Source organism: Nansenia antarctica (assembly GCF_963989245.1).
Source record: "Nansenia antarctica genome assembly, chromosome: 16".
NCBI lineage: Eukaryota > Metazoa > Chordata > Actinopteri > Argentiniformes > Microstomatidae > Nansenia > Nansenia antarctica.
The window spans coordinates 15353656-15377664 of record NC_137686.1 but is presented as its reverse complement, the minus strand read 5'-3'; the positions used below and the strand labels follow the sequence as shown (position 1 = coordinate 15377664).

General features: G+C 48.0%; 1 protein-coding gene across 1 annotated transcript; it reads left to right on the top strand.

Moving 5' to 3' along the window:
* Positions 1 to 181: 181 nt before the first annotated feature.
* Positions 182 to 23217, top strand: tgs1 (trimethylguanosine synthase 1; the record flags this gene model as incomplete). Its single annotated transcript, XM_080546901.1, has 14 exons — positions 182 to 282; positions 471 to 538; positions 1468 to 1622; positions 5772 to 6588; positions 8498 to 8621; positions 8853 to 8939; positions 10053 to 10245; positions 12083 to 12271; positions 12347 to 12476; positions 12628 to 12798; positions 18205 to 18348; positions 19562 to 19778; positions 20371 to 20449; positions 23019 to 23217. 14 exons carry the CDS (start codon positions 182 to 184, stop codon positions 23130 to 23132), a joined length of 2589 nt encoding a protein of 862 aa, XP_080403027.1. The 3' UTR covers positions 23133 to 23217.
* Positions 23218 to 24009: the final 792 nt, after the last annotated feature.

Sequence of the window (24009 nt, the reverse complement as noted above, 5' to 3'; positions counted from 1 at the left end):
AGTGTGTGAGAGACGTTTTGTGGAGCTGTGTTGTTGTGTGAACGACAGGTTGAAAACTACAAGAAAGCTTGAAATAGTTCAGAAAAGAAGCCATAGCTTTTCTCAACTAAGCTTGATTCTCTCGGTCTTCTAACCTCGAAAAGTGGGAAAATCCGGTACCTACACCGGCGAACACCTGACCATGATGATCGATGCCAGGTGGAACGTGGTGGCTGATATTATATTCAGCTTGGCCGGAGATGAGGAGATGATCCACTGCCTCTGTTCCAGAGCGTTTGTGCAGTGAGTGTTTATTATTATTATTAACTCCATAGCCAGCTACACATTGTTGTCATTCATGTCAGCTTCACTGTCTTCATTGACAATGACAATGAATGTATTTGTCACATGATGTGCACACGTACGGTCGCATTTCAAATTTCTCCTCCGTTCACATCTCTGTGTTTCATTCTCTCCCTTTGTTTGTGCAGAGATCGGGAGTTGTATCGATCCGACAGATATGCCATCGCTGACCTGACGGAGAGTTGGCAGAGAGAAGGTAGGCAGTAACTCCGCCCCCTGGTAGGCAGTAACTCCGCCCCCTGGTAGGCAGTAACTCCGCCCCCTGGAGAAGGTAGGCAGTAACTCCGCCCCCTGGAGAAGGTAGGCAGTAACTCCGCCCCCTGGTAGGCAGTAACTCCGCCCCCTGGAAGGCAGTAACTCCGCCCTCTGGAGAAGGTAGGCAGTAACTCCGCCCCCTAGAGAAGGTAGGCAGTAACTCCGCCCCTGGTAGGCAGTAACTCCGCCTCCTAGAGAAGGTAGGCAGTAACTCCGCCCCCTGGTAGGCAGTAACTCCGCCCCCTGGAGAAGGTAGGCAGTAACTCCGCCCCCTGGAGAAGGTAGGCAGTAACTCCGCCCCCTGGTAGGCAGTAACTCCGCCCCCTGGTATTGCATTACGCTGTTATCCAAAGCGACTACTGCGGTCAGTGCATTATGTTACGGTACATGTGGGAATACGGTACATGTGGGAAAACTAGGGTTAGGGTTAGGTGCTAGGGTGACTTGGTACATGCTGGCATGTCTAACCTTAACCCTAATCCTAACCCTAACCCTAACCGTAGCACCCTAGCACCTAACCCTAACCCTAGTTTTCCCACATGTACCGTGTTCCCACATGTACCGTAACACATACATTTCAGTATACATGGTCCCAGTGGGAGTCGAACCCACAACCTAAGCATTGTTAGTGCCATACTCTACCAACTGAGCCACAGAGTACTACCTAGACTTGTCAGACCGAAGCCTCATTATTATTATTATTATTATTATTATTATTATTATTATGTATATATCAAATCTCTGAGCAGACTCATATAAGCCGTTACACAGCCGTCTGGGAAAAGACTAGCTATATACAGTATGGTCTGTCTTGAAAGCTTCCAGATCAGTCATGAGTTTCTTTAACCAAACGTGTTGTTTCATTCACAGAAGCAGAGGGTGGGGATGATGGCCCGCTAGAATATGAAGAGGGGATGGAGGAAGAGGAGGAGGAGGAGGCAGAACCACTGGATGAGGAAGCACAGCTCATGGTGAGCATGGGACTACCTGTGGCATTCGTGACCTCCTCTGCACCGAAGAGAACGGTGAGTGGCAGTTATGAGCGTATCTGTCTGTCTGTCTGTCTATCTATCTATCTACGTATCTATCTACATATCTATCTATCTGTCTATCTATCTATCTATCTACGTATCTATCTATCTATCTATCTATCTACGTATCTATCTATCTACGTATCTATTAGGGCTGGGTTCAAAAAATTGATTTCCCGATTCTGAATCGATCTTCATTGAATGAGCGATTATCGATTCATAAATCCCGAGATCGATCTTTCACGTTTATTATTATTTTATTTTTTTGCTGCTTGCAGCTTCAACCCGCAACGAGATCTCATGGCCAGATCTCGCGCTACAAGAATTTATCATATCTCACGCAACGACCAGGCTTAAAGGCAGATGTCTGGGTGCATTTTGGATGTAAAAAGTATGACGATAGAGATGAGCAGGACAAAAGCAAAGCCATATGCAAGCTGTGCGCAGTGGAGGTTAAATTTAGTGGAAACACCACAAATCTACGGAACCACTTATTGAGGCATCACCCTGACGTGAAACATGGAAAAGCGGATCCGAAACAAGCCTCGCTGATAAAGACGTTTGGTTGCAAATTACAATCAAATTCTCTGCGTGCCCAACAAATTACTACAGCGTCGTCAGTGTCGTCAGTGTACTAGAACCACGCTACGTGTTACCGACACGCAAACAGTTGAGTGAAGTGATAGTCCCAGACATGTCCGCGCAGGTGAAACGTGACATCGCAACTTCACTCCAGCCAGCAGAGAGAGTTGCCATAACGTGTGACACAGTGACTTGACTTACTTGACTTATGCCGTTGGATCTCTTGCAGAGCAAAGGCCATCACAGTGACAGCTGGACATCCAGAGCAATGGACTCGTACCTGACAATCACTTGCCATTTTATCAGCGAGGCTTGTTTCGGATCCTCTTTTCCATGTTTCACGTCAGGGTGATGCCTCAATCAGTGGTTCCGTAGATTTGTGGTGTTTCCACTAACTTATTGTTACTGTATACTACAGTATTTTAATAATCATTGATTTTCCAATTATGTTTATTCCTGAATAAAATCTTCCAATCTCCAAAAAGTGAGAAAGCAGTAATGAAGGGCTTTAGTTTCATGGACATTATGGTTTACAATGTGTTTTTTTGTTCCCCAAAATACCCTCATCTATTGCACTATTTTCGTTTGAGTTTTGCACATTTTTATTTTGTATATATATATATATATATATTATGCAAATAAGCTATTTGAGACAGTCCTGAGGGATATGTGATGTCTTGTTTACCGATAGGCTATGTTTGTAGCCCCTTTATTTACACTGGCTGCAGTAAAGCACGTTAAAAAGCACTTTTTGTCGTGTCTGATTTAGCAAAATGTTGGTCAATGATGTTCATTTATGTTCCAATAAGAAGTACATTCATGTAACTGCTTTGGAGTCAATTCTTAATGTAAACATTGATATGTTTAACAATGCTACATGTTATAGGGTTCCTTGAACCATTTATAGCATTAGTTCTGAGAATCTCTTCATATTCAAGGAAAATTGATATTGTAACTAAATCGAATCGGAATCGAATCGAATCGTGAATCGAATCGAATCGGGAGCTGTGAATCGGAATCGAATCGTTTTGGGAAATCAGTGGCGATACCCAGCCCTAGTATCTATCTATCTATCGATCTATCTACGTATCTATTTATCTATCTATCTATCTATCTACTGTACCCAGTGGGGTAACTACCATATATGCAGGTAATGCAGCTGCATTAGGGACCAGAATCATGTCGGGCCCACAGCCCTGGAACTATCGTATCATATTCATGATAAGATCTCAAGCACTGAGTCTCTACAATATAAACTGATACTAATATGTACTAATACCTCAATGTTACATTTCTAAATTAAATTTAAATAGGATTACTGCCGTCCGGGTGATTTTATTTGAAAATGTGCATAGCGTGCGGAGGAATTTTGGGTTATGTTTGACACATGACATGCGTAACGTTACTGCGCGTCCACATTCTGCACAGAAGAAGAAGAAGACACCACAGCAGGTATCTTATTAGGCTAGCTAGCAAAGTGACACTCACTATCACTGAGAGAGAAATGATTAGGCTATTATTATTTATTTGACTGTTGTCAATGTGCAGGTGGTGCGCTTTCACCGATATGTTCATGATCTGTGTCGAGGTGCGCTGTCACCGATTAGGTTTTCATGGAGCTCCAACAACTTAATTATGAATATGATTTATTTGACTGTTGTTGTCAATGTGCGGGTGGTGCAGCCCTGTCACCGATTATGTTCATGATCTGTGTTAAGGTGCGCTGTCACCATACATTTTCATGGTGCTCCCCTGCGCAGATTAATCAGTAGCCTATACAGCAGTGGAGGCTGGTGACTTCCAGAATTGAGGAGGCCAAAATTGTTTCCGCTTGCTCGCTTCACTCGCGATGGAATGTTCCCTGTTCTTCTTATCTGTCTTTGTTAAAAATTATTCATTTGTGTTTGGCGGTACTGAAGGGATTGGGACACTCTCAGGATGGTGGATGAAGCAGCTTTTATTGCCTGCACAATGGGTCATCAAATAAACAAAACAATTGGCATGAATCTCTGGTCCGCCTGCAGCAGCTATTGTCCCTTCTGCTCAGGCTCACAACATTCACCACAACATACTACATACAATCAATGACATGTCAAAAGCACTCAAACACTATGTCAATCAGACACACAACATACAATTCAGAACAATACTTCATCCATTTCTAATATTTATCCTGCAGAACAGCACTCATACGCGTGTGGCGGGAAAAGGTACTACACGGAGGCCAGGCCTCCTGTGCCCACCCATTTTCAGTGATTTGGCCAATCACATATTGCCATGAAAAAAATTGCATTACATTGACTTCTATGAGAAACCACTTTCCGACAGGAGGCCTGGCCTCCGTGTAGTACCTTTTTCCGCCACACGCGTGTATGAGTGCTGTTCTGCAGGATAAATATTAGAAATGGATGAAGTATTGTTCTGAATTGTATGTTGTGTGTCTGATAAAAAATATAATTATTGCTTTTTTAAATCTCTCTCTCTTCTCTCAAATTATTGGGGAGGCCAGGCCTCCTCCACCTCTATGGAGGAGCCTCCACTGACAGGGTTCCAGTTATGTAGCAGCCAATGGGAGCTGAGGTGTGTGTGAGTGAGGCTGCGGGGCGTGTGTGTGTGTGAAAGTGTTGGACCACGTCATAATGAGCAGTCTCTCACAATGTGGAGGTCCTGGGCAGTAGAACACCAATACTGTTGCCACAGTGTATTACACTGTACAGAGTAGTGAAATATAACAACCCAATAAGTAGAAACCTATGGATGTGCTTTGCTTTGTTTGAGGAAACAGGAACTATTTATAGCCTACTATTTGAAGGGAACAAGAACTATCTTTTTTATGTACCGCCCAAAGTCTAGGCGGCATCATTCTCCTCTGAGGTAGCGACTAGCGACACAGGCCACACCAGGTGCCAGATGGCTCCACAAGAAGCTGAACTGGATTGTTTGCCGTTCATTCTTTTTATGACGTGTGTGATTAGTTTCCTTTTACTCTTGTGTTGTGTCTTTTCATGCAACAGAGCCCTGCATAACAGGAACGTTCATATGAGTGTGGGTATGAGACTTTACGTTGAGGTTGTGTGCTGCAACAGAATGACCAAATCAAATCGGTAACATAAATGACAGAAAATGAATTGGCTCCATTCACTTGTACCTTGGCCTTTTTTTTGTTTTGTGTTTGTTTTATTTGCAAAACAAGGATCGGAAGAATCTGCCGGTCCCATAGCCACTGTATTAATCGACTTCATCTAATCTACCCCAACCAATCATGTCCCACAACTCCTCCCATCAGTGCTTGCGCACCACACATTGTTCATTTTGAGCCGCACCTCGCGATCGTGTCGATAGGTTCACTGGAATGAAGTAATGACAAATACTATGAATTATTTGCTTCCTGTCCAGCTTGAATTAGGGCCTAGTGCAGACTCGTTATCTCGATCTATGTATCCATCCATCCATCCATCTTCCATCTATCATCTATCTATGTATCCATCCATCCATCCATCCATCCATCCATCCATCTATCATGCAATCCTTAGATGCATTCTGTTTCTGTCTCTCTCCAAGGGGAGAAGGTCCAGGACGAAAGCAGCCAACCACTGGGGAGCCCCTCCTGAAGACCTGGATGATGATGATGATGACAATGATGATGACCCTCCCCAGATGAAGGATGAGGCTGACCCCAGGGTCGAAGGCACCGGGGAATCTGGTCTCCTCCAGGGGCCTGGAGATGAGGGAGGAGCCCAGACCCAGACCCAGTCCCAGGAGGGGTGGGAAGCTTACTGGAGTCAGCAGGGAGAGGGGCTGCTGTGGCAGGGTTGGCTGGAGAAACACCCCCCTGACCCCCCTGACACCTCCTCCTCCTCCTCCTCCAGCGGCCCCACCGTCGCCCCCTGGGACTGCCCCGACACACAGCCGGCCTGGGAGCAGCACGCCAGTGAGGTATACCTCTATTACTGGGAGCAGTTTAATTACTGGGCAGCCCAAGGATGGACCGCGGAAAACGCCTCCTGCGGCGCAGCTAATGAAACGGAACGGACGGGAAATGAGAAAAGTGGAGTGGAGGAGGAAGGAGCCGGGGCTCCCCGCTGTGACGTGGCGGGGGAGGCTGCCGAGGCCGTAGACCGACTGGAGGGGAACAGCGAGACAGGAGCCGGCGAGGCGGTCGATGCGATTGGACAGCTGAGCCGGGGTGAGGCGGGCACCGGCGAGGTGGCGGATCTGATTGGTCAGATGAGCCTTCAGTCAGAGGGATCAGGCCGACGGGACCCGGGCGAACAGCGGGAGGACGGTCACGGCTGTGGGGACGAGGAACAACCGTGTGACGGTGGGAATCGCAAAAGAGCCTCCTCCTCCAACAACACGTGCACACGTGAGTCCACGGGTGAGTTCTTCAGTTCTGTCACAGTGATTTCTGATATTTGAAGTATGAAATCCAAATGGGTGAGGAATAAAGTTGTTCAAAGGAAAGTTGGGTTAAGACAATTTATTCAGATCGATCTGGGCTCACACAACTGGCTGTTCACACATCTGTGGTCAGCCAGCAATGAACCAGGAACCAGGAACAAGGGAATGAATGAATGAATGAATGAATGAATGAATGGTGTCTTATAGTCTGTGGTCAACAGGTTGGCCATAAAACATCTGGCACATATGGGTCTTGGCCTGACGCCAGGAAGTCTAGAATCCTTGTCACCTTCCTTGGGAACCGAGTCAGTTAAGATGAACAGGGTCATAAAAAATGCATTAGGAAGAATTTTCACCCTAACAAGTTCCTACCCCCTATGCTGTAGTACAGTTGGCTCCATCATTTGGTGAACTATATGACTCCTGTCTGAGTTTCTGCTCCAATGTGGTTATTAACACAACCAAAGCAGATTCTATCTCCGATAGAACTACATTAGATAATGAAAAATATGGAAATATTTTTTTTTTATATACTATGGAAAATATGAAGTAGGCCTAACTCTACAGTAAGTTCATCCAGTGGGCTAGATGTCAGAGACAGCTGTGTTCGTTAACAGTATTTTGATCTACATTGATGATCACATTGCATATCAACGCTTAGATCGTGGGTTCGATTCCAGCTGCGACCCTGTATACTGAAAAATGTAGGCACTCACTGCAATGTAAGTCGCTTTGGATAAAAGCGTCAGCTAAATAATATTATATTATTATAGGCTGATATATCGGGGTGCTTGGTGGAATAACACACTAAGCGTCACCCATGTAACCGCAGGGTTCCCGGTTCGATTCCGGCCACGGACATATCCTGCCTATCATCCCTTTCTCCCTCTCTCTCACCCATCCTTCCTGTCAAAATCTCTACTGTTTCTATCGCAATAAAAAGAAAAATATGAGTGGGACTGCCCCACTCAGAAAAAAATGACTATATTATATCAAAGACACTTCATGTCTGTTCATTCATGGACGTAACTATTTTGATTAATCTCTCTGATTACCCTAAAGCTATCGTATGACAGAAATAACGTATCGTCATCTACATTCTACTAGACAGGCAGTTTCGAGGCAGTCCAATGATTTTTAAATGATATTGCCATGCAGTACCTAAATATAACTCCAAAATGTTGTAGGGCATGTCGACTCCTTTTTGAAGCATATTCTATTCCTTGTAATTTGAGACTTTTTTCCCCCAAAACTGGGGGTTGATTCTGTGTGAATATTTTATGGATCATATCAAAAGATGCCTTCCTTTGAATGAAAGGAGCATGTGACAGGACCGCATGCATTTTTAATGCCTCCCTGTGTGTGTGTGTGTGTGTGTGTGTGTGAGGGAGAGAGGGAGAGGGAGAGAGGGAGGGAGAGAGAGAGGGAGAGGGAGAGAGAGAGGGAGGGAGAGAGAGAGGGAGAGAGAGAGAGGGAGAGAGGGAGAGAGAGAGGGAGAGGGAGAGAGAGAGGGAGGGAGAGAGAGAGGGAGAGAGAGAGAGAGAGAGAGAGAGAGGGGGAGAGAGAGAGAGAGACTCAACCACAATGGGCTCTGCTCTCTCAGAGAGACTATAGGACTGGTGCTTTTCTATAAATGGCACCTCACTCCCCTCATCCAGCCCACGTCTGGTCCTGTTGGAAGCAGCACGCTACTCCCTCATCCATATTGTATAGACCTTCCCCCCCTCTCTCTTTCATCTCCAACATTGTTGTACGTTCCATACAGTGACTTTGTTGCTTTCTCTCGTCTGGTTCAGAAAACTCCGGGCCCTGCAGTTCAGTCTGTAATGAAATATTGACTTTACAAATGAGTTCAAACGTTTTTTGTTTTTTTTCTTCACCTCCAGATTCGAAGCAGGAAGCGGGCGTTCTGAAAGGTAACGGTGGGACCCAGGGGAGAAGGCTGTCTGATGAGGATGACGAGGATGACGAGGAACCGCCTGAGAGAAGATTCACCAGAGTTAAACGGAGGTATTGAGGCCATGATGTCTGCTTTCTGTATGTCAACACTCACTGCAGTTTTTACACTGGTAAATGATTCACACTATGTCTGTGTGTGTGTGTGTGTGTGAGAGAGAGAGAGAGAGAGAGAGAGACGTATTGCAGTGTTTTGATAGTATTCTGCTGTGTGTGTGTGTGTGTGTGTGTGTGTGTGTGTAAAAGCTGTCTGTTGACCCTTGGCCTGTTGTTGTGTTGATGCAGTCATGAGCTGGACGTGGAGGAGACCCCTGAGATGTCTGCAGAGGAAGCCTGGGATAAACTGGGCTTGAAACGCAGCGCTGCACCCATGTAAGGCACCTGGAGCCATGGCCCAGATTAACATTAATCCCATTTCTAGTCTACAGAGCACTTTTCATGGATACTCCCCATAGAAGATGCCATTAGTCCAGGCCGATTAGATTAGATTAAACTTGGACATGTCTTGGACATGATCAAACAAACTCAACACAAGTGGTCACATGACCTACTTACACAACTTAACATGACATTATATCTGACTCCAAAAGACATTTCATGGTTAATAATGATCGACAATGCTTGACAATTGACAATGCTTTGCTCATCCCAGTGTGACAGACCATAGATCGTATCGGATCCTAGATTCCATTAAGAATACCCCAAATGCTACTTCACCATGCCCTCAGGTTAAGATAAATCGGCTTGTGAGGAGTTTACGCTCCGACCCGTAGCTGTAGCTGATGAGTCTCTCTCTGTCTCATTAACGATGCATGTGAACATTAGACATTGTTGGTACGCTAAACTCTAACCCTAACCTGGTCACGATTATCTTGTGCTGTTGAGAAGAAAAAATAATAGAAAATGAGAATAGAGTTTCAACAAATTAATCACCTTAACAGTTTAGCAGCAACATATGACTTGGAAGTTTTAACCATATGTTGTAACGTGCGTCAAGGACAACACAGGTGAATGGTGCCTGAGACGGGCCTCACCCAAAACTCAGAATAACTGTCCCTCTCCTTAACACTAGAACAGCCATGGCTGGGGTCATTTGAACTTGTGAGTAAAAGAAATGTCTCTATCTTTGCACTCGATCAAATTTCAGGACCCTCCTTTCATGACTTTTGCTAGATATGTGCGTTCTACCACCCAGTATCCTTACATTTTCATAAATCATATCAGGATAAGCTAGTGTAAAGCTATTTTGCAGTTTTTCTGTGTAGGAGGCAGGTTAATTTACAAGACGGGCCAACTAGTGGTGGTTGTGTGTAAATAGCAGCTTTCCATTGTAAAGACTATGGATTTGACCCCCGCGGCGGCTCTTATAGTAGGTCAAAAAAGGCACGGCTGTTGTAGTGTTAAATATCATTCCCAACAAAGGAGAATGTGTGAGCGTTTGAAAGCATCCTTGTCAACCAAAACGTTGTCCTGTCCTGTTGTCAGGTTTGAGAGTGTCCTGAAGTTTAAGCCCGTCCCCAGCGGTCACCACCACCACACTGGTAGAGGAGGGAAGAGCTGGAAACAAAATGGCGGAGGAGGAGGAGGGAGGAGAGCGGCCTGTTACATAAACAAACACACCTTCTTCCCCGACCACGAGGACGTCACTCAGCCTCGGGCGAGCAAGACCTTCCAGAAGGTAACAGCATGTTTTACAGGTGTTTTGGGGGGGGGGGTATAACAGAGCGGTGATGCTCCATCCTGGTACCGGAGTCGGCCCAGTCCCAGCCCGAGGGCTACAGGACCGTATCACACCTGGTTGAACTCCTCAAGTGATTTTCAAAACCGGGATTAGCGGGGCGCAGAGTGGCGTAGGACACTAATGAGCGTACCGCATCATCACGAGGTTCCTGGTTCGATCGAGACATCCTGCATGTCATCCCTCCCTCTCACCCATCCTTCCTGTCAATCTCTACGGTCTCTATTCCAATAAAGCAGAAATGCCCTAAACACATATTTAAAAAAATAAATAAAATAAATAAACGTGATTAGCTGAATCAGGGGTGTGACTGCAGAGCTGGGACAGAATTCTTCAATTCTGCAGTTCTCTCCAGGACCGCGAGTGAGGATCACTGTGTGAGGGGGGATATGAGGGTGTATGGAGCCAGAGAGTGTGTGAGGGGGATATGATGGAGCCAGAGAGTGTGTGAGGGGGATATGATGGAGCCAGAGAGTGTGTGAGGGGGATATGATGGAGCCAGAGAGTGTGTGAGGGGGATATGAGGGTGTGTGTGAGGGGGATATGAGGGTGTGTGTGAGGGGGGTATGGGGGTATCTGTGGAGCCAGACAGTGATGTGCAGCGTCAGGCCCGGGGGCTGGCGAGGTGGGGGGTCCTGTCAGGGAAGTCTGCCTCCTGTTGTGCTCCCCTCCCACTTCTGGCACAAAGGAGAGGCGAGCATCTCCCATTAGAGGACAGGAGTGGGAGAGCAGCCAAGACTGCAAACACGCACACACACACACACACACACACACACACACACACACACACACACTGTCCTGTCAGCCGAGCCTTCCTCTGACATCCACTGTCTGAAACTGCATCTCTTTACACATGCGGCCTCTCGTGCCTCTCTCTCTCTCTTTCTCCCCTTCTCCCTCCCTCTCCCTCTCTCTCTCTCTCTCTCTCTCTCTCTCTCTTTCTCCCCTTCTGCCTCCCTCTCCCTCTCTCTCTCTCTCCCTCCCTCTCTCTCTCTCTTTCTCCCCTTCTGCCTCCCTCCCTCTCTCTCTCCCCCTCCCTCCCTCTCTCCCCCTCCCTCCCTCCCTCTCTCCCTCTCTCTCTCCTCAGCCCGAGCCAAATGAATCAACTTACAATGAGCTACGTGCGAAGATGCGCTGCTTTAAGTTGTCATGTACTACCTGACTCATTTACACTCCTGCCACATCTCCCTGGCTACCTGTGGACGGCTGAGGGGGGGGGGGGAGGGAGGGAGGGGGGAGTCCAGATCCCTGTGGACGGCTGAGGAGGGGGGGTCCAGATCCCTGAGGGGGGGAGTCCAGATCCCTGAGGGGGGGGGGGTCCAGATCCCTGACTACCTGTGGACGGCTGAGGGGGGGGGAGTCCAGATCCCTGACTACCTGTGGACGGCTGAGAGGGGGGGAGTCCAGATCCCTGACTACCTGTGGACGGCTGAGAGGGGGGGAGTCCAGATCCCTGACCTTGGGGGGGGCGAGGGAGGCGGGGGGTGGATAAGGAAGCGCATCATCTCCGGTATTTGACTCGCCCAAGCGTAGGGGCAGGGGCCAATGTACGCCGCTTCCTGTTCGCTGCCTGACGACGCAGCATTTCAGCAACCCAAAGACAACGAAGCCATGTCGGAAGTAGCGGGGTAGAGGGTTTTCCCTCAAAGCCGACCTGTTCAGCGCAGTGATTAAAGTTGCAGTCTGGTTTATTAGACGTTTTTCATTGCTTCCATTGCATAGGCCTCTCACTCACCTGGTGTCCTGTGCTGTCCTTGTCTCAATGTGCTCTCTCAAGGTCCAGAGGTTCCTCCAGAGGGTTCAGAAGGAGACAGACACACCCACACCCCCCGGGGGGTCAGCGGGGTCCGCGTCAGACGCTTCGCACGGCGTTTCCGCTTCTGCCGGGTCAGGTGACGGTAGGGCGCAGGAGGACGGGGAGACCCCCGCGTGTCCCCCGCCCAAGCAGGAAGAGGAGGAAGAGGAGGTGATGAAGGAGGAGGAGGAGGAAGATGAAGCTCCTCAGCTCCACCCAGAGGGAGCCAAACCCACCACCTCCCAGCACCTCTTCTCCTGGCCCGAAGACGAAGATGACAAAGACGAGGATGAAGAGGTTAACCCTGACAGAGAGAGGGTGTCGTTAGAGATTCCTGACTACCTGGTCCCTGACGCACCTGAGGACTGTGGCCAGGGTGAGTTTCACCAATATTATCACTATTATCGCCTTTCTATGATGCTATATCTATGATGTATCTCCTGTTTGACTATCGACGTTTTCCGCGTCCGCCGAACATAAACGTATTAACCTTTTATTTTAATCACTCTCCCGATGTCGTTTCCAAGGCGACGGGCTGACGAGGAAACAGAAGAAGAAGAAGAGGAAAAAGAACAAGAGAGGGAGGAGTGACGCCGCCATGCCGCCGGAGATCGCGGCGGAGCCGGAGCTGGCCAAGTACTGGGCCCAGCGGTACCGCCTGTTCTCACTCTTCGACGAGGGCATCAAGCTGGACCATGGTGAGAGACCCGCCAGGGCCACCAGGGGGCGGCAGAGCGACAGCGCTAAATCGCATGGCGATTAACAATAGCGCCAAATCGTATATGGACCTATAGTAGATAGCAGTGCGAATCCCAAAGATTGTGTCGCTCGCATGTAGACATATTTTCGGTTCGTTATGAGACTATGGTGGGACAAAATAGACTATGGCAGGACAAATTAGACTATGGTGGGACAAATTAGACTATGGCGGGACAAATTAGACTATGGTGGGACAAATTAGACTATGGCAGGACAAATTAGACTATGGCAGGACAAATTAGACTATGGCAGGACAAATTAGACTATGATGGGACAAATTAGACTATGGCAGGACAAATTAGACTATGATGGGACAAATTAGACTATGGCAGGACAAATTAGACTATGGTGGGACAAATTAGACTATGGCAGGACAAATTAGACTATGGCAGGACAAATTAGACTATGGCAGGACAAATTAGACTGGCAGGACAAATTAGACTGTGGTGGGACAAATTAGACTATGATGGGACAAATTAGACTATGGCAGGACAAATTAGACTATGGCAGGACAAATTAGACTATGGCAGGACAAATTAGACTATGGCAGTACAAATTAGACTATGGCGGGACAAATTAGACTATGGCGGGACAAATTAGACTATGGCAGGACAAATTAGACTATGGCAGGACAAATTAGACTATGGCAGGACAAATTAGACTATGGCAGGACAAATTAGACTATGGCAGGACAAATTAGACTATGGCAGGACAAATTAGACTATGGCGGGACAAATTAGACTATGGTGGGACAAATTAGACTATGGTGGGACAAATTAGACTATGGCAGGACAAATTAGACTATGGCAGGACAAATTAGACTATGGCAGGACAAATTAGACTATGGCAGGACAAATCAGACTATGGCAGGACAAATCAGACTATGGTGGGACAAATTAGACTATGACAGGACACATTAGACTATGGTGGGACAAATTAGACTATGGCAGGACAAATTAGACTATGGTGGGACAAATTAGACTATGGCAGGACAAATTAGACTATGGTGGGACAAATTAGACTATGGCAGGACAAATTAGACTATGGTGGGACAAATTAGACTATGGCAGGACAAATTAGACTATGGTGGGACAAATTAGACTATGGTGGGACAAATTAGACTATGATGGGACAAATTAGACTATGGCAGGACAAATTAGACTATGGTGGGACAAATTAGACTATGGCAGGACAAATTAGACTATGGCAGGACAAATTAGACTATGATGGGACAAATTAGACTATGACAGGACAAATTAGACTATGGCAGGACAAATTAGACTATGGTGGGACAAATTAGACTATGATGGGACAAATTAGACTATGGCAGGACAAATTAGACTATGATGGGACAAATTAGACTATGACAGGACACATTAGACTATGGCAGGACAAATTAGACTATGGCAGGACAAATTAGACTATGGCAGGACAAATTAGACTATGACAGGACACATTAGACTATGACAGGACACATTAGACTATGGCAGGACAAATTAGACTATGGCAGGACAAATTAGACTATGGTGGGACAAATTAGACTATGATGGGACAAATTAGACTATGGCAGGACAAATTAGACTATGGCAGGACAAATTAGACTATGATGGGACAAATTAGACTATGGCAGGACAAATTAGACTATGGTGGGACAAATTAGACTATGGCAGGACAAATTAGACTATGACAGGACAAATTAGACTGGCAGGACAAATTAGACTATGGCAGGACAAATTAGACTATGGCAGGACAAATTAGACTATGGCAGGACAAATTAGACTATGGCAGGACAAATTAGACTATGACAGGACACATTAGACTATGACAGGACACATTAGACTATGGCAGGACAAATTAGACTATGGCAGGACAAATTAGACTATGGTGGGACAAATTAGACTATGATGGGACAAATTAGACTATGGCAGGACAAATTAGACTATGGCAGGACAAATTAGACTATGATGGGACAAATTAGACTATGACAGGACAAATTAGACTATGGTGGGACAAATTAGACTATGGCAGGACAAATTAGACTATGGCAGGACAAATTAGACTATGACAGGACAAATTAGACTGGCAGGACAAATTAGACTGGCAGGACAAATTAGACTATGGCAGGATAAATTAGACTATGGCAGGATAAATTAGACTATGGCGGGACAGATTAGACTGTGGCGGGCCACCACAGTAGAGGTAATTAATGGTTAATGGGAAACACTGGCTAAGTGGGAGGCTTGGGAAGGCCCGACTCTGATGTCACCCCATCCCGTTGACGTGGAGATTTAAAACAGTTAGGGTTAGGTAAGGGTTATGGGTTAAACTTGTGTTTATTCGTGTGCATTATTAATGGTAAAACTAAACTTAATAAAGTAAGGTTAGGGTTTAGGGTTTCCTGGGTCCTCCCAAGGATCCCACTTAGCACCCCCCTGGGGCACGCCAGACCTGGGTCGATGCAGCTGCTGTCCTCCTCCTCATCCTTGATCCCCAAATCCCCAAATCGCTGTCTGGAGTTTAGAATGTTCTTTATGGGGAGAAGGATAAGCAGAGTTTGTGGAGGGATTAGCCTCAAGGTGACTCCTGGAGAGGGAGGGTGGGAGAGAGAGAGGGAGACAGAGGGAGAGGAGAGAGGATGTCTGTTCATATGTGTTTATTTTCTAAGGTAAAGCTGAGAGAGTTGATCTCCTGATGTCTAACATGCTTTTTTGCTGTCAGCTGGAGAGGTTTTTGCTTGTCTGAATGTCTGTCTGTCTGCCTGCGGGTCTGTCTGTCTCCCTGTTTTTCTGTCTGTCTGAATGCCTGCCTGCCTGCCTGCTTGTCTATCTGCCTGTCTGCCTGCCTGCCTGCCTGCTTGTCTATCTGTCTGCCTGTCTGCCTGTCTGCCTGTGCCTGTCCCTGTCTGCCTGCCTGCCTGCCTGCCTGCCTGCCTGCCTGCTTGTCTATCTGCCTGTCTGCCTGTCTGCCTGTCTGCCTGTCTGCCTGTCTGCCTGCCTGCCTGTCTGCCTGCCTGCCTGCCTGCTTGTCTATCTGCCTGTCTGCCTGTCTGCCTGCCTGTCTGCCTGTGCCTGTGCCTGTCTGCCTGCCTGTCTGTCTGCCTGTCTGTCTGTCTGTCTGTGGGGACAAGTGCTGATGCCAGGGAGACGCACCTTCCACCTCCAGCATCACATGGCCGCTGTCTTTTCCGGCCGCCCGCGTGGCCTTCTCAGAACATTCTACACGCCAAGGCCTCGAAACACAAACCGACAGAACTTTTGATTGATGATTTGAGGGAATAACATATTATTATCATTAAAAAATGATAAGAAGTTTTTTTCCCCCAGTTTTTTTTACTTGAGCTGTCTGCCCCCGGTTCCCCGCGTGCGATCTTTAAAGACGTTAATTGGGCGTTCATCTGAACACTGGTTCAACGTGTCAAATGGTTCCATTTCCAAATCCAACCGACTTCTGGCTACTGCTCAGACGGGGGTACATTTAATCAGGCTGAATCTCTCCTTATCCTCTGAAGGGTTATGACTAATATGTTTTTATATGTTGTCTCTCTCTCTCTCCTCCCGTATCATAACTCATTCATACAGCATTCTGAATTCCTTTTGATATTGAGATCAGAGCCCGGGATACTATTCTTTTATTCATGTCAACAGGGCTGAGAGAGAGAGAGAGAGAGATGGAGAGGGAGGGAGGGAGGGAGAGGGGGAGAGAGAGAGATGGAGAGAGAGAGGAGGGGGAGGGTGAGAGAGAGGGGGACAGAGATGGAGAGAGAGAGATGGAGAGAGAGGGGAGGGGGAGGCGGCAGAGGGGGAGGGCGAGAGAGAGAGGGAAAGGAAGAGAGAGAGTCTATGCTACTGTGTCAGTCGTAGACAGGAAGAGAGCCTGAGAAAGTACTTTAGATGTTCTCAGCTGAGATGCAGGTGGCTTAGGGCTATGTGGACAGGGCTAGGGTGTAGGGGTTAGTGTCTAGGGCCTAAACACTAACCCCTACACCCTAGACATTAACCCCTATACCCTAGACACTAACCCCTACACTCTAGACATTAACCCCTATACCCTAGACACTAACCCCTACACTCTAGGGTATAGGGGTTGGTGTCTAGGGTGTAGGGTATAGGGGTTAGTGTCTAGGGTGTAGGGGTTGGTGTCTAGGGGTTATGGACTAGTATGTAGTGGCTAGGGCACAGGGGTTAGTGGCTAGGGCGTAGGGACTAGGGCTTGTTTCTGAACAGGGCGTAGGAGGTTAAGTTTACCCTCTCTTCATCCTCCTATCTCAGGATGGACAGAAGGAGGTGAGAAGAGAGAGAGAGAGTTGAAATGCTAAAAGAGAAGAGTGCTCACACACACACACACACACACACACACACACACACACACCATTGTTGGCTTAGTAGGTGTTTATTCTCAGGGGGGTGGGTAAAACCAAGCAGAAAAAGCGAAAGTGTGTTTGGGAGGAAAGAATGAAAGCAGATGGTGAGAGAGAGAGAGAGAGAGAGAGGGGGAGGGGCAGGACGCAGTCTATGAAGCGATAATAGCTGATAATATCCCCCTCTGTTCACCATGACTACACACACACACACACACACACACACACACACACACCACAGGGGAGGCTGGTGGAGGTAGAAATAGGAGGACTGGGTCATTGTAACACAAGGAACGGAATGAGGAATAGTCTCAAGTGTGTGCGTGCGTGCGTGCTTCTACCTCCACCAGCCTCCCCTGCTGTACAGGAATTGCAAATCAAATAATTATTATGATCAGTTATTAGTCACGTACCATACCATATGGTAAATGATATACATATGGTATCTATATCTATTTATATATAGGCCTATATATATTTATATATGTATAAATAAGTTGATAAACAATGAGTTGTTGCCCACTTAGTTGATATGATATTCATATCGCCAGTATTCCCATGGCCAGTGTGACTGGATGGTGAGATACCCTGGGGCTTTCTAACACCGACCACCACATGATGTAAAGACAGCTGTTTTGAAGTGAAACTGCGCCTCATTCTGTTTTAAGATCCGTTATTTCTGATAATATGGCATTCACAGGATTTCAGACAGGTTTATTGTCATTCGGAAACAAGTGTGATACTGCTAGACATGTCGATCCAAAGTCAAATCACAACAGTGATGGTGCTAAATGAATTACTTTTTTTTTTTTTTTTTACACAACAGTGTGACTGTTGACTACCGCCACCTAGTGGACAAGTGGTGTATAATGGCTGTCTGCCGTATCTAAAAATATATAATTGAAAGCAGGGATATTGGGACTGTAGTCTCTCCTGTGTGTGTTCTAGAGGGCTGGTTCTACTGTCGTCTCTCCTGTGTGTGTTCTAGAGGGCTGGTTCTCGGTGACGCCAGAGAGGATCGCGGAGCACATCGCCCTGCGGGTGCAGGACAGCTTCCACTCTGACCTCGTCATCGACGCCTTCTGTGGCGTGGGAGGCAACGCCATCCAGTTCGCCCTCACTGGGAAGAGAGGTATGCATGCCCGCGTGTCCTCTGTCCCCCTCTCCTCTCCTCTGTCCCCCTCTCCTCTCCTCTGTCCCCCTCTCCTCCCCTCTGTCCCGCACTCTTCTCCTCTGTCCCCCTCTCCTCCCCTCTCCTCTCCTCCCCTCTCCTCCCCTCTGTCCCCCTCTCCTCCCCTCTGTCCCCCTCTCCTCCCCTCTGTCCCCCTCTCCTCTCCTCTGTCCCCCTCTCCTCCCCTCTGTCCCCCTCTCCTCCCCTCTGTCCCCCTCTCCTCCCCTCTGTCCCCCTCTCCTCTGTCCTCTCCTCTCCTCCCCTCTGTACCCCTCTCCTCTGTCCTCTCCTCTCCTCTGTCCTCTCCTCCCCTCTGTCCCCCTCTCCTCTGTCCCCCTCTCCTCTGTCCCCCTCCCCTCTGTCCCCCTCTCCTCTGTCCTCTCCTCCCCTCTGTCCTCTCCTCCCCTCTGTCCTCTCCTCCCCTCTGTCCCCCTCTCCTCCCCTCTGTCCCCCTCTCCTCTCCTCTGTCCCCCTCTCCTCCTCCAGTTCTAGCCATGGAGCTAGTATGTGCCATTTATATGCCATTTTACCTGACGCTTTTTGACGTGCATATATATGGTCCCAACGGGAATCGAACCCACAACCTAAGCTTTGTTAGCGCCATGCTCTACCAACTGTACCACAGAGGACCAGCTAACATGCTCTCCTCTCTCCTCCCCCCTCCCCTCCTCTCCCCTCCCCTCCCCTCCCCTCCTCTCCTCTCCCCTCCTCTCCTCTCCCCTCCTCTCCCCTCCCCTCCCCTCCCCTCCCCTCCCCTCCTCTCCTCTCCTCTCCCCTCCTCTCCTCTCCTCCCCCCTCCCCTCCCCTCCCCTCCTCTCCCCTCCCCTCCCCTCCCCTCCTCTCCTCCCCCCTCCCCTCCCCTCCTCTCCCCTCCCCTCCCCTCCTCTCCTCCCCCCACCCCTCCTCTCCCCTCCCCTCCCCCCTCCTCTCCCCTCCCCTCCCCTCCCCTCCTCTCCTCTCCTCTCCCCTCCTCTCCCCTCCCCTCCCCTCCGATCCCCTCCCCTCCTCTCCCCTCCCCTCCTCTCCTCCCCCCTCCTCTCCCCTCCCCTCCCCTCCCCTCCTCTCCTCTCCCCTCCTCTCCCCTCCCCTCCCCTCCCCTCCCCTCCCCTCCGATCCTCTCCACTCCTCTCCCCTCCCCTCCTCTCCTCTCCCCTCCCCTCCCCTCCTCCTCCAGTCCTGGCCATCGACATCGACCCAGTTCGCCTGGCGCTGGCCCGCCACAACGCCCAGGTGTACGAGGTGGCGGACCGCATCGACTTCCTGCAGGGGGACTTCATGCAGCTGGCGCCCCGGCTGCGGGGGGACGTGGTGTTCCTGAGCCCCCCCTGGGGCGGACCCGACTACCTCAGCTCCCCGGTGTTCAACATCAAGACCATGATGGACCCCGACGGATATCCTTTATATGGAGAGTGTGTGTGTGTGTGTGTGTGTGTTTGTGTGTGTGTGTGTGTGTGTGTGTGTGTATGTATATGTGTGTGTGTGTGTGTGTGTTTGGGTGTGTGTGTGTGTGTGTGAGAGAGAGAGAGACACAGTGTGTGTGTGAGAATGCGTGTGTGTGTTTGTGTGCGAGAGGGATGTGAGCGAGAGAGAGACACAATGTGTGTGAGAGTGCGGGTGTGTGTGTGTGTGTGTGTGTGTGTTTGGGTGTGTGTGTGTGTGTGTGTGTGTGAGAGAAAGAGACACAGTGTGTGTGTGAGAGTGTGTGTGTGTGTTTGTGCGTGTGTGTGTGTGCGTGTGCGTGTGTCCGCTAGTGTGCGTGTGTGTGTGAGCGAGAGAGTGAGTTAGCGTGTGTTTTTTCGTGTGTGTGTGTGAGAGAGCGAGTGTGTGTGTGTGTGTGTGTGTGTGTGTGTGTGTGTGTGTGTGTGTGTGTGTGGTGATACAGTATATTAGTAGCGTGTTTTTAAGGACCTCTATCATCAGTCCATTCATTCATTCATTCATTCATTCATTCATCCACCGTTGGTCTCCTTGACTTCCTGACACGTTTGACATCTTCAGGTTGTCCAGGATGATCTCAGACAACATCGTCTACTTCCTCCCTCGCAACGCCGACATGGACCAGGTCACTACTCTCTCTCTGTAACACACACGTTCCTTTAACCCCGCGCATGCTTTTCAATTTCAATTTCACTTTCACCATGGTCGACCCTCTCCATCAGAACCTCCCTACCTTCACTTCACTGCCTCTGGTGTTATCGATGGATATCGCTGTGTGTAGCTATGGAAACCTCTGCCAGGAGGCTTGTCCTGCAGTCTGTGTGTTATCTGGCGGAGGCGGTGAGAGGTGGTGGTGCAAGACGCCAGCTGAGCTGATCTGCTGAGTCAAGGGTGTTTGTGTGTGTGTGTGTGTGTGTGTGTGTGTGTGTGTGTGTGTGAGAGAGAGAGAGAGAGAGTGTGAGAGTGTGAGTGTGAGTGTGAGTGTGTGTGTGTGTGTGTGTGTGTGTGTGTGAGTGTGAGTGTGAGACACAGTGTGTGAGTGCGTGCGTGCGCGAGAGAGAGTTAGCGTGTGGTCTGCTGACTCAAGGCTGTTGTCAAGAGGGCCCACCACTTCTTCTTTACCTAGAAAGTCTTACATTTCTTTGCTGGCAGTCAGTGTGTGTGTGTGTGTGGGCGGGGGGGGGAGTGAGAGTGTGTGTGTGTGTGTGTGTGTGTGTGTTCTCTGTCCGTCACATCAAAGACTCACCAAGACTTATGGTCCAATTTGTAATTCAAACACCAACAACGACAGCAGAGCCGGCTCCCCGCCACGGTGTTGGTTAAACAGCTGAGGGACGTTAGAAATGGAACCACTCTCCATTAGACAAGATGGAGGCCAGGACTGAACGGCCCTGACAACACACACACGCACTGTCGATCTGTCAACCCACTGCGGTTGATTGACCTATTTGTTTGCAGTTGGCAGTTGAAAACTAGACTCTGTTCTAAAGCTTCGTTTATAGACGCTTTTATTGCAGATTTACGACACGCAGCACTCAATAGACTTGGCATAGGCAACAACTAATCAATTGGTCTTGGACTTCCTTGTTGCAGTAAATAACCTCACTGCTTACCCGTGAATTGATTAGGATCGGTGAGTTCAATAAGCACGGCAATTCGCTGACCCGACTCCCTCTGAAATCAAATCAAACGTTGTTACTGTAGCACGTTTCATACACCGATGCAACGCTTATAAAAAATACATTTGAAAATGGAAACCTTTTACGACGAGGCCCGTCAGTGTGTGTCCGCGCAGCCCTGGCTGTTGTTGTGAGACCACTGTGGTTGAGAGAGCAGGAAGATGCTTCGCTAGCAACCCTGAGGTCCATAGAATGCTAAAATGAAAGTATTTAACACCAAACAACAAGGTCAACCGTTTCCAGTGGGCTTCCAACCGCCAGCTGGGTGCATGTCCATTTACATTTACATGTTTGGCATTTAGCAGACGCCTTTTTTCCAAAGCGACTTACAACAAATACATTTCACTAAGCAAGTGATCCGTCCACCAGTCATAGCAGGAAAAAGTAATCTATGCTCGGGCCAGGGGCCATTGGCAGTCGTAATGCTAGAACAAGGAAGAAATTATATTATATTTTTGGATATATTTTTTATTATTATTATTTTATATTAACAGTAGAGAAACTGTACAGGGCGTCCTCCTTCCATGGTGAAGATATTAGGAAACTGTGTTTTCAGAGTTGACGGGTAAAACAGAGGTTTTGTCTTGTGACTTGTGAGTGTGTGCACCATTATCTCCTGTGTTTACGTCATCCAGAGGTGACATTTAAAGGAGAAGCCCATCACAGCGCATGCTCCTAATGTTCTTCTGTGGTGTTTGACGTAACGGTTTATCTACACCGACTGGCCTGGCGTACCAACTCAGTGGCCTTGTGGTTAGAGTGTCCGCCCTGAGATCGGGAGGCTGTGAGTTCGATCCCCGGCCGAGTCATACCAAATACACCATAAAAATGGTACCCAACAATGCCTCCCTGCTTGGCACTCAGCATTAAGGGTTGGGTTGGGGGTAAGACCCTGTGACATACCAGCGTCATGTCCAGGGGGTGTACTTGTACATCAAGCCGCCTCACGCTATGGAAACAGGAGATAGGCTCCTGCCCTCTAAGGGCCATTAGGCTCGAGAACCATCAGTTCTCAAGGCTACTGATTATTTTACTTACTGGCCTGGCATGCTTATGTGAGTGTTTAAAATCGTTTTTTGTCTTGTGGACGGAGATATTTTCTATTACAGTGCTTGTGTAGACGAGATAGAACAAAGGAGGAAAAACCCTGTCTTCAAAAACTCCCGTGTACGTGTGGAACTAGGCCTGAGAGAGAGACTTCACTGTTGGTTTAGAAGAAACATTCAGACTGCTGTAAAGACTAGCTTTGACAGCTTTACAGCTAACCAAGCAGTACGTGTCTGCAGAAATGTACAAAAGGACACACTCAGATGGACATTCCTTACATTTGCCTGTATATCACACCGTTGACAGTATTCTGTAAGCCTGTGTGTGTGTGTGTGTGTGTGTGTGTGTGTGTGTGTGTGTGTGTGTGTGTGTGTGTGTGTGTGTGTGTGTGTGTGTGTGCGTGCTCTCTGAGAATGTTTAGGGCTGTCGTCATGGTAACGGTTTCTTTTTGTTTTTGTTATGGTCCAGATTGCCTCTCTTGCCGGGCCTGGGGGGAGAGTCGAAGTGGAACAGAACTTTCTCAACAACAAGCTGAAGACGATCACTGCCTATTTTGGTAATTTGATCAAATCCGATGGCTAGTTTTGTTTAATGGGATTTATTTTACGTTGCTACTTTTAATTGTACGTTGTTTACTATAGGCCTATCTGTTGTTGCTTTTTGTCGATGGTCCATCCATTTTGTTACTTTTGTTATGTTTTATTGTTGTTATTAATCAAAGAACCTGTTCTATTTTTCTATTAAAGCTAATCATGCCATCTTACATTCATTAGTGGTCAGGGATGACTTCTTCTCTGGAATTACACTGCTCTGTTGTCATGTTTCAAATAAAAGCACAACACTGTGAGTAGCTCGCTCTGGGTTAGCCAGCGGAGGCTAGTGGAGGTAGAAATCGGAGGACGGGCTCATTGTAATGCAGGAATGGAGCTGATGTTGATATGCTAGATCTCAGTCAGACCAGTCACTCATGCCAGACCAGACTCCAGACTTTGATCCAAACTTCTGGCATCGCAAGATGACTCATAAACTCTGTCACTCTGTAAACGGCTATGGAGAGAGATCGATAGAGATAGATGCTATAGGTAGATGTACTTTATTGATCCTGAGGGGAGATTCAGGCGTTACAGCAGCTCAGACCACGAAAACAACAACAACAACAAAATAAAGTGACAATTGAATAATAGGCTAAAATAAAATAGCTAAAAATAACACAATTCCTAGGCATTTGGGACCTTGTATACAGTAGACCCTGCCTGGGACAGCCTGGAGAGGGCAGAGAGTTGTTAAGGCCAATGCACACGGTGTGCGATTTTTGTCGCCGGACAACATTCGATTGCAATGCACACGGCGTGCGATGCGATTTTGTCGCACCGCAAAATTCGATTTTCAACTCACACCATTGAAGTCTATGAGAAAATCATAGAAAATCTCATCCCAATGCACACGGCGTGTGCGGTGC